Source organism: Protomyctophum bolini (assembly GCF_963924005.1).
Source record: "Protomyctophum bolini genome assembly, chromosome: 4".
In the NCBI taxonomy this organism is placed as follows: domain Eukaryota; kingdom Metazoa; phylum Chordata; class Actinopteri; order Myctophiformes; family Myctophidae; genus Protomyctophum; species Protomyctophum bolini.
Window position 1 is genome coordinate 45,818,519 of NC_137865.1, and position 18,073 is coordinate 45,836,591.

The 18,073-nt window shown below is 45.0% G+C and overlaps 1 protein-coding gene across 1 annotated transcript; it reads right to left on the reverse strand.

Annotated features, from left to right (window-relative positions):
- Positions 1-465: 465 nt before the first annotated feature.
- On the reverse strand, positions 466-17,177 carry LOC308314628 (ovochymase-2; the record flags this gene model as incomplete). The annotated part of the gene is given in 19 exon segments (XM_080762260.1): positions 466-653; positions 1,649-1,838; positions 3,533-3,687; positions 5,950-6,127; positions 7,201-7,255; positions 7,934-8,093; positions 8,764-8,889; positions 9,434-9,565; positions 9,864-9,957; positions 10,134-10,258; positions 11,497-11,619; positions 14,307-14,505; positions 14,982-15,163; positions 15,298-15,393; positions 15,703-15,875; positions 16,384-16,481; positions 16,775-16,840; positions 16,842-16,876; positions 17,105-17,177. Coding segments are annotated over 19 exon segments (2,448 nt in total).
- Between the last annotated feature and the right edge of the window lie 896 nt (positions 17,178-18,073).

The window sequence follows — 18,073 nt, forward strand, 5'->3', positions numbered from 1 at the left end:
AGCATGGAGGGGAGTGATACATTAGGCTTTTTTCAGAAGCCAGTTGGCAGACATGTCAAAAAATCTCTAAGCAAGTACTAAAGAAGTTTTAAATGTTGAATGTTATATATATATATATCTTCTACTGTGAGCTAATTGTCTTCATAGGAGGCGAGACGTAAGGGAGCGTTTGTTTTTGGACATGAGGCACAGCCGAACAAGCTCAGGCAAGCGAGTCGCAGTGCAAAAGTTGCGAATTCCGCTTCATCTGACTCAGCGCCGTTCGAGTTACATCAGGGATATAATCGTAAATCGGACTTTTGACAATACAGATAATTAGGATCACAGCATTGCCCAATTCAGAGGACAATTCAACCTTCCATTCCTGCTGAGCTATAGACCTTTATTGTATTTCCCATTGAACATACATCTAGTATCACTATACAGATTCCATATCTTACAGCTTTTCTCTCAGTAGTCCAAAGATCAGTCATTCCAGCAGTTTACACAGCCTCCGCCTCCAGAGGAGTCTGTGTCGTAATCTTCATCCTCTGAGCTCAGGTCCACATGTTCTCTAGGGTTCCAACTCTCTTGGTGATCTGTGACAATCCGGTGAGATGTGGATCTGCTGTCGCCGGGCAGTTGGTCAACTGGTTCTGACGGATCCAGGTCAGCTAGAAGAACACACAGTACACCAGCTTGGAAAATTAAGAATGAATTTACTGGTATCTCTCAAAACACCAGTGCTCATGGAATGGAATATATGTGGTGGACACTAGATGGAGGTGTCTCACCTCAGCATGCCACCAGTTACCTCATAAATATATACCGGTACATAATATTAACCAATAAATATATATATATTTATACTACATCACATTACTCAAAACTAATCATAACAAATAATAAACACACGTGACCGCAGTCCACGTGAGACACACACACACACACACACACACACACACACACACACACACACACACACACACACACACACACACACACACACACACACACACACACACACACACACACACACACACACACACACACACACACACACACACACACACACACACACACAGATTTATTTTATATTTCTTGTCATATATTTCTTGTATAATGACCCTAGGGGGCCAGGGAAAAAAAGAACGCACCGTACTTACTGTGACACACCCGTGAGGACTGCACATCACAATACCTCACTTTACCCTGAACAACGCACAAGCTGAAACGTGTTGGTGTATTTTAATTTAATCTAGCTTTAATTTATAAAAAACGTTTTACACTTATGTGGATCTGGATAATTTATGGTGATAACGTTTCATAGTTTCTGAAGTTTGGCAAGTGGCTATATGGCAGTTTTAAGGAGTGTTTTTGGTACAAAACTAATGCTTGGAATTAGAATCATGAAAACCCCCTAGTAAGTTTGACACACATACTTACTTAAAGCATAATGAAATGTCATTTTTGCCGTAGGTTGTTAATGGTATGTTCACATATAAACCCCTATAAAATAATTGCTCAATAACGACAGCCGGTCAGCAACTGGATCCAGGCCAATAAAAAAAAACTACATGCCTACCAAATGTCCCACTCCACTCCACACGCCCCCGGCTGCCGGACTACTGTGACGTTAAGACACACTGGAAGATAAAGAGCTACCTACCAGAAATGTGTTTCTGTATCCAGTCCCTCAGTGCTGCTACTGAGGTGAACACTGCTGGTGTTTGGGAATGGAAACTTCCACAGCCTTCACTCCTCTCGCTGCTCCCTGTCTCGCCTTCACTCCTCCTCAGACCCACGAGCACATAGTTGGAGTCGGCTCTTTGGCACACCAAGCTTGTGCCCAAGCTGCCCTACAGGAGTGGCAAAGAACAGAATTTTATTCGTACAACTAGACTTATATAGTGTATACTTTTCTCCATCCGTCTTCCTAACCTTGTTATCTAAATGAAGCATGCATATCTTTGAGGGGCGCTAGCCCCTCCTATCCATGTCCAGCTTTTGGTGTACTAGAGCGGTGCCCGTTGGGCACTGGTCTACTTGGAACGTTGCAAGTTGGGAATGCATGCCCAACCCAGTTATACGTGTCGCTTTTATGCCAATATATGGAGTTCTTTGTCAGGCATGCTCAAATATGGAGTCTAAGCAGATGTCAGAACCTAATTGTGATGTCAGAACAGGCCAGTCAGGCATGCCCAAATATGGAGTCTGGGCAGGGGCCCTGTCCAGACCCCGGGCAGAGGCCTTTTCGGGTCGGTTCTGGACAACTGTGGGTCCGACCGACTCGACATTGGGCACTGCCCCCCCCCCCCCCCCTGTGGTGAGATGGAACGCATGTCGAATTTATGCAGATGTCAGAAGTCGGTGCGTCATGGCTCTGGAGCCCGTGTACGTGGAGTCTATGCAGTGATGTCAGAAGTGATGTCCTTTCGTGGCGGTTCTGGACAACCGTGGGTCCGACCGACTCGACACTGGGCACTGCACTCCCTGTGGGGGTGTGGAACCCTTGTGTCGAATTTGAAGTCTGTGGGGCGAACGGTTCTCGAGTTATGTGAATAGAAGTGTCTATTTGTACGTCTCTAAATGTTTTGATGAATTGAGTGGACCCTCTTGTAAACAAGTGTAATGCTTTATTGGGTCGTCCACTCACAGTTAACAGTCTTTGTATTGAGTTGTGCTTGAAATGTACTGTAATTCTGCAAACTGTTAATAAATATTTCAATCAATCAATCTATATACAGTAAGTTGTTGTTGATCTACTCTACAAGGTATTGCCACTAGAGGGAGGTATTTACCAACGAAACTGCTCTGCCCTGCAAGGAACTTAGTAAAATATACCAATCATGTATGTTACATTCCTTTGATTTCTATGGGGTGAAAGAAAGTACATGAGATCTGAAACAGTGTTTTTCATATACAGTACATCTATGTTTATGTATATAACAGGGATGGGGAAACAAATAATGAGGATGACACAGGGGGCTATAATAAACTAAAGTAGGCTATGATCTGCATATCCTGACTATAGCCTTATATTCCTTTTGTGTTGACCTTGATTGGCTCAGTGGTCTACATCACATCTGATTGGCTCACTGGTCTACATCACATCTGCATCTCCCGAATAGTGAGACGACCACTTTGGTTCCTACTTTAAGGCAATTAGAAGTAGATTTTGGGTTCCAGTTCCGAACCAACTTTTAGGGATCTGAACCAATTCATTTGATTTGATTTGATTTAGTTTTATAGTCATAGTCTTTTGAATAAAATGTAATTAATTGTTTTCCTCATATTTTAGTCACCTGAAATGTTTTAGTGTTAGTCTAGTTTTTGTCAACTAAATACAAAATTTAGTCGACTAAAATTTAGTCGACTAAAAAAAGCATTTTGGCGGGCCTTGACTGCGTCATAATGACAGATTTTACACTTGGAGTTGCACGCTGAAAATAGCAGATCTACAAGCTCGAGAAAATAGCAGATCTACGAGTTTTTTTTTGTCTGTGAAAAAAAGTTGGACTTGACTCCACACTGGCTCTGTGCTGTTGCTCACCATGCAGTGGTGTTGGGACTGGTTGTGTGCCAGCGTTGCTCTGACACACAGCATGTCATGATGAGGCAGGGCAGAGGTGTAGTGCCGCTCGCACTCAGCATGGCTCATCACAGACACCTGGCGGGCATAAACCACGGCAACATTCTTCAGGTCACCTATAAAAACATAAATGTTAACATAATCAAGAGTGACTGACTGTGCAAAAGCATGTGGGTGGTTATGATTACTGTATGTTAATGGATTTCTGCTAGTAGCAGTGACTCACCACATGTGGAAATATACATCTCTCTCTCTCTCTCTCTCTCTCTCATATAGAAACATCTCATACTTGTTTTCAATATGCTGTATCTACTGTAATTTTCTTCTCTCCCTGAAACATGATCTTAACGGCTGTAAAGTTTGTATCTTATCTTAGGCCAGTCCACACCAGTGTAACTTCCTGCAACGTGCAACTACTACATGCAACCATTATCCACGCATTGTCACAGTGCAGGGCAGAGAAGGTGTCGGACCCAAGTGCAGACAGACAGGCGGAGGCAGAGGAGGATGTCAAATGAAACAGAGTTTATGGATAAAACTCACAACGGACCAGGACCAAACACCAGGAAGTAATAAACAAGACTAGGAACAAAGGTACTAGGAACACGAGAAGCCAAACTAGGACGTACACTCATGACTTACAATGAGGATCTGACAAAGGACTGAAACACACTGGGGCATATATATATACAAAGACTGACTAGACACAGGTGAACCACTAACAAAATCAACACAGGGATTGGCTGAGAGACAAACAAGACACAGGTGGAGAAAACTAATAATCACAGGTGGTGAGACAACACAGGTAACAAAAGCAACAGAGGAAACCAAGGGACCAAAAATACTACAAAACAAAAGCACAACAGAAAACGTCACGGATCGTGACACGCATTGGTGTGGACTGGCCGCACACATGCACAGACACAGATTATTATTATATACAGTATAGTAGGATAATGGTAAATAAAATAAAGGCTAAAATAAAGTGCTTAAAAAGTTCATCTTCGATTTTTGGTGCCTCCCAACTCAGCAAATTGGGTGGTGCCAACAGACACTCGCCTGATGCAATATAATCTGGCCCTGGTCATTATTGTTGAATTGTTGAATGAAATGAGTGTTTCAAAACATAACCTATCCAGGGGGAATATGTCCGGCATATGTTCTGGCCTGACACACTCTGCCTTAGGCTGTGACCAGGCTTTTCTCTTAGGTTGTGACCAGGCTTTTCTCTTGGAGCCTTAGGCTGTGACCAGGCTTTTCTCTTAGGCTGTGACCAGGCTTTTCTCTTGGAGCCTTAGGCTGTGACCAGGCTTTTCTCTTAGGCTGTGACCAGGCTTTTCTCTTAGGTTGTGACCAGGCTTTTCTCTTGCAGAGGAGTAAGGCATGGGAACAAGGCTAAGGACGGTCTACATTACTAGGCTGATGCCATTGGGATTTGGGAATGAGCAGCACCAGTAATGCAATACCCATTGTACCTGTTCCTGTTGTACACAGTGTAAGAGTAAGTAAGTAAGTAGCATTGTCGAGCCAGGGGTCCCATAGGGCAGGAGGCTATCTCCTGTTTCTGTAGCGTGAGGCAGCTTGATGTATTTTTTGGGGTCTTTGGTATGACCCGGCCAGGGATTGAACCCCGACCTCCCAGTCTCAGGGCGGACACTCTAACCACAAGGCCACTGAGCTGCAGGGCCAGAGTATAGCTGCCCTGAATTGTTGAGGGGCGCCAGCCCCTCCTATGCCCAGCTTTCCGGGTCTGTGTGAACACAAACATTGGCCTGTGATTGGCTGGTCACCCCATAGCGATGATTTGATTGGCTGAGCAAAGTACGTACTAGAGATAAAAGTGAGGGCAGAAAAGTGAAGACGACAAAAGTGATTGGCCGGAATGACATTTGTGATGATTTGATTGGCTGCGAGCACGGAATGTGATGTATGATGATGTATACATGATGACAAGAGTGGCACTCATTTCACACGAGTGTGATTTTTTTTTTTTTTAATATATTTTTTATCCCACGATTTTGTAACCCATTCTTCACCCCTGTGTCAATCATCTACTGTGATCCTGGGCTCTACACACCCTCCACCAACCTGGGGAGAGCAACGGACTTAACTCATGCTTCCTTCATGCTTGAGTGTCCAAGTTGCTCCTTTACACCTGACAGGGGGGGGAGTTTCCCTGGTTGGACGTAGCGCGTGGAAGGAACACGTTATTCCAACCAGTTCCTTTCCCCTCCATCAGGCGCCCCGGCTGGCCAGGGGGAGGCAGTTTAGAGACCAGGATTTGTGTGATTGTTTTTTAAGCGTTTGAATACATACAGTATACAGATATATATATAGGCCTATGCTGCAGTGTATACAATGTAGTGGATAAAGATTACCCGTTGGCTCCTCCCATCCTGAGACAGTGCACCGCTGGGTGGAAAGGGTCTCCTGTTCTTCTTCTTTGTTTTGCATGCAGATGGTCTGGGCATGCTCCGTTAGGCTCAGGGGAGAACGGAGCTGCAATAAGGCAGCGTCGTAGTGAGGGTGGAGGAATACCCTGGAGACCTGACGCCTCTACAGAACACACATACAGTACGCACGCACGCACACGCACACACACACACACACACACGCAGACACACACACACACACACACACACACACACACACGCACACACACGCAGACACACACGTGCAGACACACACGTGCAGACACACACGCAGTTGCATTGAACATCGGAACATAAGCATATTTTTCTTGAAAAATGGTTAAAAGAAATAGCAGCTTGTAGATCTGCTATTTCAGCTTTTTTTTGTCTTCAGGAAAGACATTTTTTCAACATGGAAACGATTCATGACGATTATGACAAAATAATTGCGATTGTCTCAAATAATTACGATTAGGCGATTATGTAATAATTGTGACAGGCCTAGATAGAACTGACATCCTAGAAAACAAATGGGGAATTCAGGTCAAATGTCCGCTAAATATTGTCCCCACACGTCTCAATATTTAGTTATTTACCATTGACAATGAAAGGAGAAAGTATTTCCGCCAAATATGTCGTAAATTAAACATCAAAACATTGAACACATTCATTGACAATGAAGGGAAACTTTACGTCATGTAGACGAGCAAATCGGCTAACGAATCAGATGTCGTTGGGAACGCTTGGCCAATAAAGGCTCATACATAGTCTGGATTTACGGCGGTGGGGTGACCACCGAACTACAACATGACGTCACGAGCCGCGGTGAAGAGCAAACCACCGCCACCGCTCCAGCCCTTCTCTCTGTTTTTACTCACCACCGCTCAACGTTATTTCAATTCCGGTGGTCAGCTCACCACCGGAGCGGTGGTCACCTTACCACCGAAAATCCAGACTATGAATAGGCCTTAAGGGACCACCATTCTTGACGATGATGTACGATCATCTTCACTTCACACGGGTGTGATTTTTTTTATTTTTAGAATGGGCCCAGGTCTAAATGGGAGAATAAAATGCAAAGGGTCATCGTGCAGAACGTTATTCCATGTCTCCGTTAGCCTGACATTTCCATTTCATTTCACTAATGGTAGCGATCGGGGGCTGGAGCCGCCAGGCTATGTCTCTGTGGCACACAGAGAGAGAAACACAACACACTACCTGTCTGTCAGCTCCTGTTGTCGTCACCCACAGTCTGCTGGAGGCGTTCTCCTCTCTGACACAGACGGACACACAAACACAATAATACTGCAGTACTTGTGGAGGCAACCTTTGAAACAGGCCTCTTCATTGTTTTTCAGACCAAGGACCCCTTAGCTGAGAGAGAGAGATGAAGCAGGGAAGGGAACCAAGGACCCCTTAGCTGAGAGAGAGAGATGAAGCAGGGAAGGGAACCAAGGACCCCTTAGCTGAGAGAGAGAGAGATGAAGCAGGGAAGGGAACCAAGGACCCCTTAGCTGAGATAGAGAGATGAAGCAGGGAAGGGAACGCGGCTGCATGAAGTATATTGTACCAAATTGTGTTGCACATTCAACTTTTTCGTAGATTTCATAGATTGCTTCATAGACGTGCTTGACAGCGCTATCACCATGTGTTTTTTGTCTACTCATTATCTTTTCTCTGTTATAACATAATGTGGTATTCTAAACCCTCAATCCTTACTTAGTAAACTTAACCTTTGGTTCTGTACTTTGCCTGCTCTCTTTTTCCCCTCTACACACCACCAAACCTCTTGGCTGAAAAGTTCAAGTGATGCATGTAAAATAAAGTGTGTGTGTGTGTGTGTGTGTGTGTGTGTGTGTGTGTGTGTGTGTGTGTGTGTGTGTGTGTGTGTGTGTGTGTGTGTGTGAGCGCACGCGCGCACGAACGAGCGATTCGCTAAACAGTAACTCACAGGCCAATGATGCAGCGTGCAGTAGTGAGGACCCAGGGCGTCTGGATCAAGACCCCATAGCAGAGGAACTCTTTACCCAGGAAAAGGTGCATGTCCCAGGGCAGCGCTCGTTGCTGGGGCCCCTCTCCAGCTGCTGGACCTCCACCACCACCATTTGGACCTGGAAACACAAACACAGCAGGAGTATGAGGCATTCCACACGGCTCCGCCGACACCCACTCAGGCTCATGACGTATCGTCTCTGGAGGGTGGAAACCTCCTATGTCCAAGGATTCAAATAAGAGAAATAGCAAAAGTAGCAGATCTACAAGCTCAAAACGCGTGTGTGATGCTGTAGTATATGATCAAGTAGGGTGGGAAAAAAACCCACGGGGATAAGATGTTCTGCCCGACAGCAACGATATGCATGCATGTGTAAACGCACAGAAAGACACTATTCTCAGCCACTGATATATTGGAAACATCTTACACTCTGTGTATGCAAAGGATTGTTCCCAAAACCCAATTATATTTTTCCAAGCACTGCACTTGTATATATAATATTCTTTTTTCGTTCCTGTTATCTATAGTAGGCCTACTGTATCTGTATACCATATTGGAATGTGTATTGTTTCACCGTCAAATATCGCAGTCACATTCTAAAGGCCTCTCTTTGTCGGTTACACAATATCACTGGAAGCACTGATGCATCACTAGAAATGACAGATAAAGCGAGATAAACGCTTAACTGATGAGAAGATAAGATTACATGGCAACCTGTAATTCTGGTGCTGCTGCGCGATTGTTTTATGGGTGGAAAGGAAAAGGGAACCAGGACATTATCCACCGACCGTGTGGCGTTGCGTGTCGGACGTTAGCTGCCAAATCATCCGTGAGAGCCGTCTGCTCGTCTGTCTGTTTGTCCGGCTCGCTGTCGGTCTCCCTTTCCCAGTGGACCGTCTCCTGCTCATGCAGGTCTATAGAGGAGATAGTAGAAAGGGTAATTTGAGGGCTAGGGCTAGTGGTTAATCAGACAAATTGATATGGTCAATTATCAAAATCATGCACTCTCCCACAGTAATAAGGAAAAAACTAAACATATTGGCCACTTTTACATATTTTTTTTTTTACACTCAATTTACTTAAAATTTTTATCCCACGATTTCACCTGGTGCCATTTATTTCCTTTTTTTCCTTCAATGCCGAGTGAGAAGGCTGCGTATTATCACCCGACAGGGGGGAGTTTCCCCGGTAGGACGTAGCACGTGGAAGGAACACGTTCTTCCAACCAGTTATTTTTCCCCTCCATCAGGCGCCCCAGCTGGCCAGGGGGAGGCAGTATAGAGACTAGGATTACTGCATGTTTTTTGTGTGAGGGTACCCTCAACATGCTTCACTTTGTTTTCAATTCATGAAAAATATATTATCAATAGGACAATAATCGCTGAGAAAATGATCAATGGATGCAGCCCTAATATGCAGGGAATGTCTTTTCTCTCTGTTTCGCTCACAGACACTAACCTGCATGGCTGATGAAGGTTGTCGTTGCCTGGAAACCTCTGTGTGTGATGGTGCTGTCTGTGGTGAACCGGACAACCATCACAGTGTCGTAGGACAGGACTGGAGGAGGCAGCGTTCTCCCGCACAGCACAGCTACACAGACAGAGCCACAATACATACACAGCTTAAGGTTTTTAAGATTTTTGGACTTAAAAGCTGTAGAAAATACTTGCCATTAATATAGTGGTTGCAAAGGTATTAATTGATTGCCTGAATCCCGTGGTGGGAGTTCAATCAATGAATACCATTGCAACCACTAGATTAATGGCAAGTATTTCCTACAGCTTTAAGTCCAAAGATCTGAACTAACCCTTTAACACCGGGCTTCTCAAAGGGGGTGCCGTGCCATAAGAAATGGGTCCGTGACCCACAGCGAACTACGGTATCCCACCTATCTCCTCGGTTCCCTCGACATCCCCGAGGACAGTGAGAGCATCGTAGAGACATCCTTCGGACTCTTCCAGGTAAAAGTCCTCAAAGTCCAGCTTTGACAGATACACGGAAAAAAGCACATTCATCAGTCAAGTCACATGTTCAGTTCAAGATCCATTCGTTTTTTCTAAAGGTTTTTTAACAGCTTTTGTTATAGATTGTGTCATATATGCCACATATGTGCACATTATGTAAAGCTTTTGTGATGTACATAAAACGTATTTGTCACCTTAACAATGTGACCCAGTGGTGCATAGATGACCCAGCGGCAGACAGAGTTGTTGCTGTAGGATTGTGGGTAATTTGGGCTGTGGATAGCATTCTGATCCTCGACAAGAACCACTGTCCCACACACTGAGCACGCAGGCACGCATGCGCACACGCACACACACACACACACACACACACACACACACACACACACACACACAGGGTTACTATAGAGTTACAGAGACTAGTCTTTTGTGACACACGCCCAGATACTGATTTACCAAAACAAAAGACACATTATTTCCATCAGTGGCAAGGGATTTCTCCACCGCCTCTCCCCTCCCTCCGTCCATCTCTGTGTCCATTTCCCCTTCTCGCACTACCCCCCCTCTCTCTCTCTCTCTCTCTCTCTCTCTCTCTCTTTCTCTCTCTCACTACCTCTCTCTACCTCTCTCTCCCTCTGTCTCTGGACGTCTTGTGCAGCTCATTAATGTATCATGGGACATAACATCTACCAGCTCTTCTCCCTGGTTGCTGTGACGACAACGTCAACAAAGACCAATCCATATATGACGATGTGATGTGTTGAAAAGACATAATCCCAAACAATTTTAGATTATCTTGATTGGAGTGGAGGCGTGGTCCGCGTGGACACTGGACAGCCTGCTGTGGGAGTTGAACCCTCAACCATTTAGTACGGTACAAGACACTATACGACCAGGGGTCATCAGTATGTGTCCGTACATGGACACATACGTCCGTGGCAAAGACTTGGTCTTGTCCGTGGCAAATGATATGTAAGATGATATGTTTTACACACCACTATAAAGTTCTTATTTTGATCATAAGACCCAATTACTGTATGCCAAGTCTACATATATTTGCTTCAGAATATGTTTGAGTGTACTGATTTACTACGACACTATGGCCTATGAGTCCACTAGTACTAGTCACTAGTACTAGTGGACTCATCGGCCACAGGCCACTAGTAACTTGTGGTTCTCAGATGTTTTCTTTGCAAGGACCCCTTTAACTCTGAGTGGTTCCATTTGAACACTCTCAGAGCAGTGGCGCCACGTCGGGATGTAAAAAGTGCGGGGACAATATTCGAGATGGAGAGTTGAGCTGAACTAGAGAGCAACGGCAGTTACTGCACGTAGGGCAGGCTACAGTATACGTTACTGTACAGTACAGTTACTGCATGTAGGGACAGTATATGGTCAGAATGGTCATTGCAGCGAGAGGTAAGCAGCGGCAGCAAATACACCACGACTGTGCAACAAAACGGGAACGGTGCCAGAGACGGTGCTTGACATTCAGACCCTTCTGACCCCCCCCTCCGGCGCCTACTGTATGTCTCAGAGTGTGCGTGCATGTTTCACCGGCATCAGAATGTGCTTGGGTGGCGTGTAGGACGGCACGATGCCTGACGGCGAATCCACTTCTCGTCTCCGTGATGTCAGAGGAGAAGAAGAGTGCTGCACTCTGGATGTTGTTCAGAAGCACTGGGCCGGGAAGCACACCGCCACAGAAAGTTGCTGATATGAGAGAGAGAGAGGGAGGGAGAGAGAGAGAGAGAGAGAGAGAGAGAAATTAGTTTTAGAAGTAAAAAACGTGGGTGAAATGTGTTTTTGTGCATAGTTCCCATCGTGTTTTTTTTCCAAGAAAATAAAGGAATGGGGAGAGATAGAGAGAGAGAGAGGGTGTGTTAGATAGTACAGTTTGATGTTTGGCATGCAAGCACAATGTTCATGCCTGCAAGAGCAGCTATTAAATGCAGACCGTTACTGTGACCATGACTAGTTGTTACAGTGACGATTTCTAGAGAGAACAAAGGAGAGATAGAACTGGATGGAAGAATGGAAGGAAGGAAGGAAAGAGACACAAAGACATGTTTTGTCGCAGCGCGTTGTGAGCACAAAATACAAAACATGTCTTCATGTTGGTCTTCATGTCTTCAGCATGCAACCAACCAACCAACCTAAAACTAAATGAAATTATATTAAAAAGACTATGACTAAAACTAAACAAAATCAAAATGGGTCTTATGTAATTGTCTTGTGTGTACAGTGTGTGTGTGCGCACGCGTGTGTGTGTGTGCGCACGCGCGTGTGTGTGTGTGTGTGCTTGCGTGCGTGTGTCATAATCCAGACTCACCAACAGGCCTACGGGACCCTATTGAGACTGTGAGTCGATCATGGAGACAGGAAGAGTCGTTCTCCAACTCAAAGTGAGTGAACTCCAGCAGAATACTGTGATCTGGAGGAGCCCTGATAATCCACTGGCACAGTCTGCAAGGAGGGAGAGAGAGAGAGAGAGAGAGAGAGAGAGAGAGAGAGAGAGAGAGAGAGAGAGAGAGAGAGAAAACAATAATGTGACCCGAAAGAAAAGGAAAGATCAGTGTCAGAATACATTGTGTCACTCAGACAGGAACCTTCAGGACGTGGAAAAAAAAGTGGCTGTGTTCCAACCAGCGATGTCATGTACAGTCTGTGGACCCTGGGGGGGGGCAGAGAATTTGTAACCACAAATTAGCCCCCCCTGAGCTCCCCTCCCCATTTGGTCAACTTTGGTGTCCTGACTGTCCGGGCTGGGTGATTTTGATTTGATTTGATTTATTTGATATATTCAAGATACAGTTTAAAAAAAAGAGCAGTACAGAATTGTCAGGATTGCACAAAAAGTCAAAGACTTAATTCCATCCATTGTGGTATAAATAAATAAATACAGATATGGTTATAGGAAGAACTTAGGAAGAACTTGACTAAATACACAATGAGGACATCAGAACAGTTCAGCTACACTCGCCCTTGTATTCAAGCTATGGGACTCGTTGATATACGGGAAGTAACCTTTAAAATATGTTGGGCATTTTTCCTTAAAGATTTTACAGACCATAATGAGTCTCAGTGGACTCGGTGGACGTTGCCTGTCCACTTTTGCGTTCGCAGTTCAGGGCAGGCATTCAAATGCTAATCTGGTGGCTTTTGTTTTAACCTGCCAGGAGTTCTTAATTAAAAGGTGTCAAGGGGGGGGGCGACCTCCAGTCAGAGCTACTTTACCAGAGATCACAAGACCGGTGAAACAAGTCCTCACTGTCCCTGTACTGTCACATGAGCTGCAGAAAGGTCATTGTCAAGGTGCTGAAATGTTTGAAACAAGATGCTGAAACAAGTCATGAGTGACTTATTTGCTCGCTGTGAACTGAAATCGTACAACTGTGTTTATTAGCAAACTGTAACCAACAAAAACAAGAACTTTTCTCGCTGCGGCGGGGTCAGGCACCCTTGACAGTTATAAGAACTCTTTGTTTCTGTTCCAACGTTATGGGGGGGGGGCTGCTTCAGTAATGTTCTGCTTCAGAGTTATAATCATTCACACCTGAGGGCTGGTCACGACACGTATGCATGGCTTTGAACTTCAGTTATAGCGCCTCCTTGAGGAGATCATGTAAAATGCTGTTATTCCTGTTGGAGACCGCTTGGTGTATGGCTGGCTGTATGCTATACATCTCCGATTCCAATACCTAGAGAGCCTCCTCCTCCCTAGCTGTCTGAACCAATTACAGCACTCAAGAGTACAATCAACAAATCCTTCTCTGACGCTGCAGTGTGTCACTGCCTGGTGCCTTTTCTTTGGAATAACACTCACTCGTTGTTGTCATAGCGATGACCTGGGAGGGCGGGATTTCGGATGATCCCCTCAGTGACAGTCAGGGGCCCATCGCTTACGCTGCAGGGTCCTGCACCTACGCGCACGCACGCACGCACACGCACACACACACACACACACGCACGCACGCACGCACACACACACACACACACACACACACACACACACACACACACACACACACACACACACACACACACACACACACACACACACACACACACACACACACACACACACACACACACACACACACACACACACACACACACACACACACACACACACACACACACACACACACACACACACACACACACACACACGTATGAAATAGATAAATAAATATGATGTATGGCAGTAAACATAACTCACTTGGCAGAGTCCTTTCCTTTATGCTTTCCAGCAGCTAAATAATCCAATCACAAGGAGACGAGTGCCCATGTGATTATGGTCTCGATACTCATAAAGATATCCCTAACAGGGTATGTAACGTCGTTAGACTTTGTGCACTCTATACCGTCTCTCAGTTTGCTTTTGATCCAGGGCAACAGCAGCCGGACGTCCGAGAAAAGTCCCGGGGAGCCTCTCTTAGAGGGCTGCCGGCTGGCGTTGTTTCCCCAGCTCCGACCACAGCCCTTCCCCCAGGAAGTCACACCCACAGCTACCCAGCGACCGCTGCCCCGCTCAGGACATACCAGAGGACCCCCTGAGTCCCCCTGGGGAGAGAGGGAGAGAGAGAGAGAGAGAGAGAGAGAGAGAGAGAGAGAGAGAGAGAGAGAGAGAGCACAAACCATGTGTTTTAACTTGCGTTCTAAATATTTGGCTTGTTTGTGAGAGAGTTGGACAAGGGAGAGGATGGACTGAAGAATTGACTTGAATTGTTTTTTAATTAGTCTGCAAAGAATGTTCATTCATCTATATGTCAAACTTTTTTTTTTTGCAAAAGTCTGCAAATGGGGGAGGGTTATTCCACTTGGATTCAGCTTCACCTGTTTCCATAATATTAGCAGTGACTGTAATGAGATTGATCTACTCATTTGGAATTCTGCTTGAATCAAGGCTCAACTTTAAAGCGAAGCAAATTGCTTTAAATTTCAAGCGAACCGCCACCGTTTTCACAATATATCTCTTTCACAGTTGGAAAAACTAAGATATTTCTTTGGCAGTTGAGTTTAAATATTTAATCATCTACCTGGCAAGCATCCTTTCCTCCTTTCTCGGGCCCGGCACAAAGCACAGTGAAGGCAGGACGAGACTGGCCTGCTGGGTCCCGATTCCGAAAAGATGTTCTTACAGTTTGGAGGATGAATTTACACCGGGCCGGTGCCATCAAGTCCAACTGGACCTCTCTCAGTACCTTGGGAAGACAGCCCCCTGGGGACGAATAGAATAAAATACTATAGAACAGATTTGTTTACTGTAATGAATGATTTAATTTGAACAACCAATATTTGCATGTCCAATATAAACTGAATATCGTGTTTAGGTGAAATGCTAGAAATCCTTACTTTCCCTCAACCTGCCCCATCCACCCACAATGCAGCTGGTTTTATGAGGGGTGCTCTCATTGGGCAGAGGCAGGCAGATGGGCTGGACACGGGCCCCTTTAAAAAAAAACAGACTTACACATCAGAGGCTTGTAACAAATAATACCATTACATTTATACCACTGAATATATATATATATACAAAATGTGTATTTAGAATGTATTTACAATGGAGAATGACACATTCTGAGGGGAATTCAGAGTCAAACAACATGATGACACAGATTGAAAGTCATTCGTCCATAGTAGGAACATTATGGCCAAACCAGGAGATGTATTTGAACATTTACTTAACCAGGAAAGTTGACTGTCGACACATACTGTCACTGTGTAACTAAAAATACTGAGTAAATAATGGAAACTTGCCCAAACGGATGCGTTGGTCTAACTCCAACAAGGCGATGTCGTAGCTCATGGGCAAAGCATGCTGGTACTTTTCGTGTATTAAGACAGATTTGACGAGGAGGATCTGTTCCTCTTCATCGCGTACTCTTTGATCAAACTCTGCCACCGCCACAGTCACTCTGCTAAGGAAGTCCCTGGAGGAAGAGAAGTTTCACTTCATCGACTACCAGAGTCACTCTGCTAAGGAACTCCCTGGAGGAAGAGAAGTTTCACTTCATCGACTACCAGAGTCACTCTGCTAAGGAACTCCCTGGAGGAAGAGAAGTTTCACTTCATCGACTACCAGGCAGGAGAAAATGAAAATCCAATCAGACATGTTCCAAAGACCTTTGGGATCATTCCACTGCAATGGGTTCTAACTTCTCAGTGCAGTGGTCCTTGACATTTGCATGTCAAGCACCCCCAAACTGATACAGTACATATCAGGCCGTGGACACCCGTCTGAAAATACTTTGTGCCAAACTAAAAACTGTCTGGCGTGCACACAAAAGCCCAAGTAGCCCAATTAAAATGACCCAGAAGGGGTTTAAAGTGCAATGCCCCCAATGAACCAACTTTTGCTGCAGGAGCCCCTGGAATCCCCTTAAGGATGTCGTCTGACCCCACTTCGAGAACCACTGAGGTAATAAGTAATAAACGTACTTTGAGACAGATGTGAAGCAGTGGGCAGCAGTCATGATCCAGCGGTCAGACACAATGGCCCCGCCACAGAAATGAGAGCCTCTGTTCCTCAGAGAAACCTGCACAGACGACACAGACGAGGCAAATTCATCACAAACACCTGAGCGTCAATGCAGTCAAGCATGAAGCCACTGGCTGAAAAGAACAGATCTACAATCCATATCAATTAGAATGATGAATTAGTCCTACAACTGAAGCCTTTTGCCATAATACCTGTGTGTACGCATCAGAAGATCATTTCATTCCAGACCTACAGTATACAGTAAACCCCTTCAGCCCTATATACTTTGTCGTACAAAAACATTTCACAAATATAGACAATCTTCCCAAAAACCAGAAACAGATTACTGACCAGCCATGGGTGAGACCCGCGCCTGGCCTCAGTACCTCCTACGATCCTGAGAGCATGGTCCATAATTATGGCTCCTCACCTGAGGGATGCCGCACTTTGGCCCTGGTTGGAAGGATAAATTGTGCTCCTTAATTCTAATTATAACTTCCATAAATGGAGCCATAATAAAGCCATTAAGCAGAACACAGCCTGCACTCGATCCACAGCAGACAAGACACATACTGATTATATTTGGATTCTAATTAGCTCTTTTAATCTCTTCAGTTTAACGATATTTTTTATTACAACAGAAGTGAACACATTGATTATAGTAAGTATGTCATCACTCACCAGTATGAGAAGCATGGAGGAGAGCAGTGTACACGCAGAGGCTGACACAGATCACAGCTGCAGGTGTCTTCATCACTAGAACGCACAAAACTACTAGACACACACTGGCTTATACTGTAGTATGTGGCCCTGTGTGTGTGTGTGTGTGTGTGTGTGTGTGTGCGCGCGCTCATGGTATGTGTGTGTGTGTGTGTGTGCATGCTTAGTGTTTTATGCTTAGTGTCCCTCGTTAACAAGACAGTAAAAGAAAGGAGAGGGTGTTTATTGGGAGATAGACCGTTGAAAACGCCACTCTCCTCCATACAACAATAGTCCCCTCACAGAAAGCGAATGCTTTCCTAAGGTCAAATAAAAACGGATCGAAAGGTGCTAAAAACTGGTCAACTTGTCCTTTGAGACAAATTAGGTGTACGGGAAACCGATTCTCTTTTACTGCATTCCAATAGTGGGCTGGTATAGAGCTGCCCTGCCTTTGAAGAACCCGGGCTGAATGAAAAGAAATTGTTACATCAGTGAAGGTGGTGGATGTATAGACGAATTATTTGTTTGGGACTGGGCACACGGGTGACTGTTACATGTAATCAATTCCCAACAGATCTCCAAACCTGTTGTTTTGGGGAGTGCTGGTTTCAGTCCATTCAACCTCCTCTTGTGTGTTGGCTAGTGAGGTGCAGCTGTTGCTTATCAGTGACGTCGTCTGTTAAGGCGTCTATAAATTGTCGTAGGAATACGACGGTGTCATACACTGCATGTGATTGGTTGCGAGAGCTAGTAGATCACCTGTTTTCAGCGAGTGAGGCGTCGTATAACAGAGCATAAATCATAGGCATGGTGTCTAATTCATGCACGGTGTTGTGAACTTATATACCAGCTATTTTCGGCACATGACACAGTCAGATGTTTTTTCTGTGAAACCTATTCCTAAATTCCATACCTGCTTGTCACCCTCTATAATTTTGGGCAAATTGA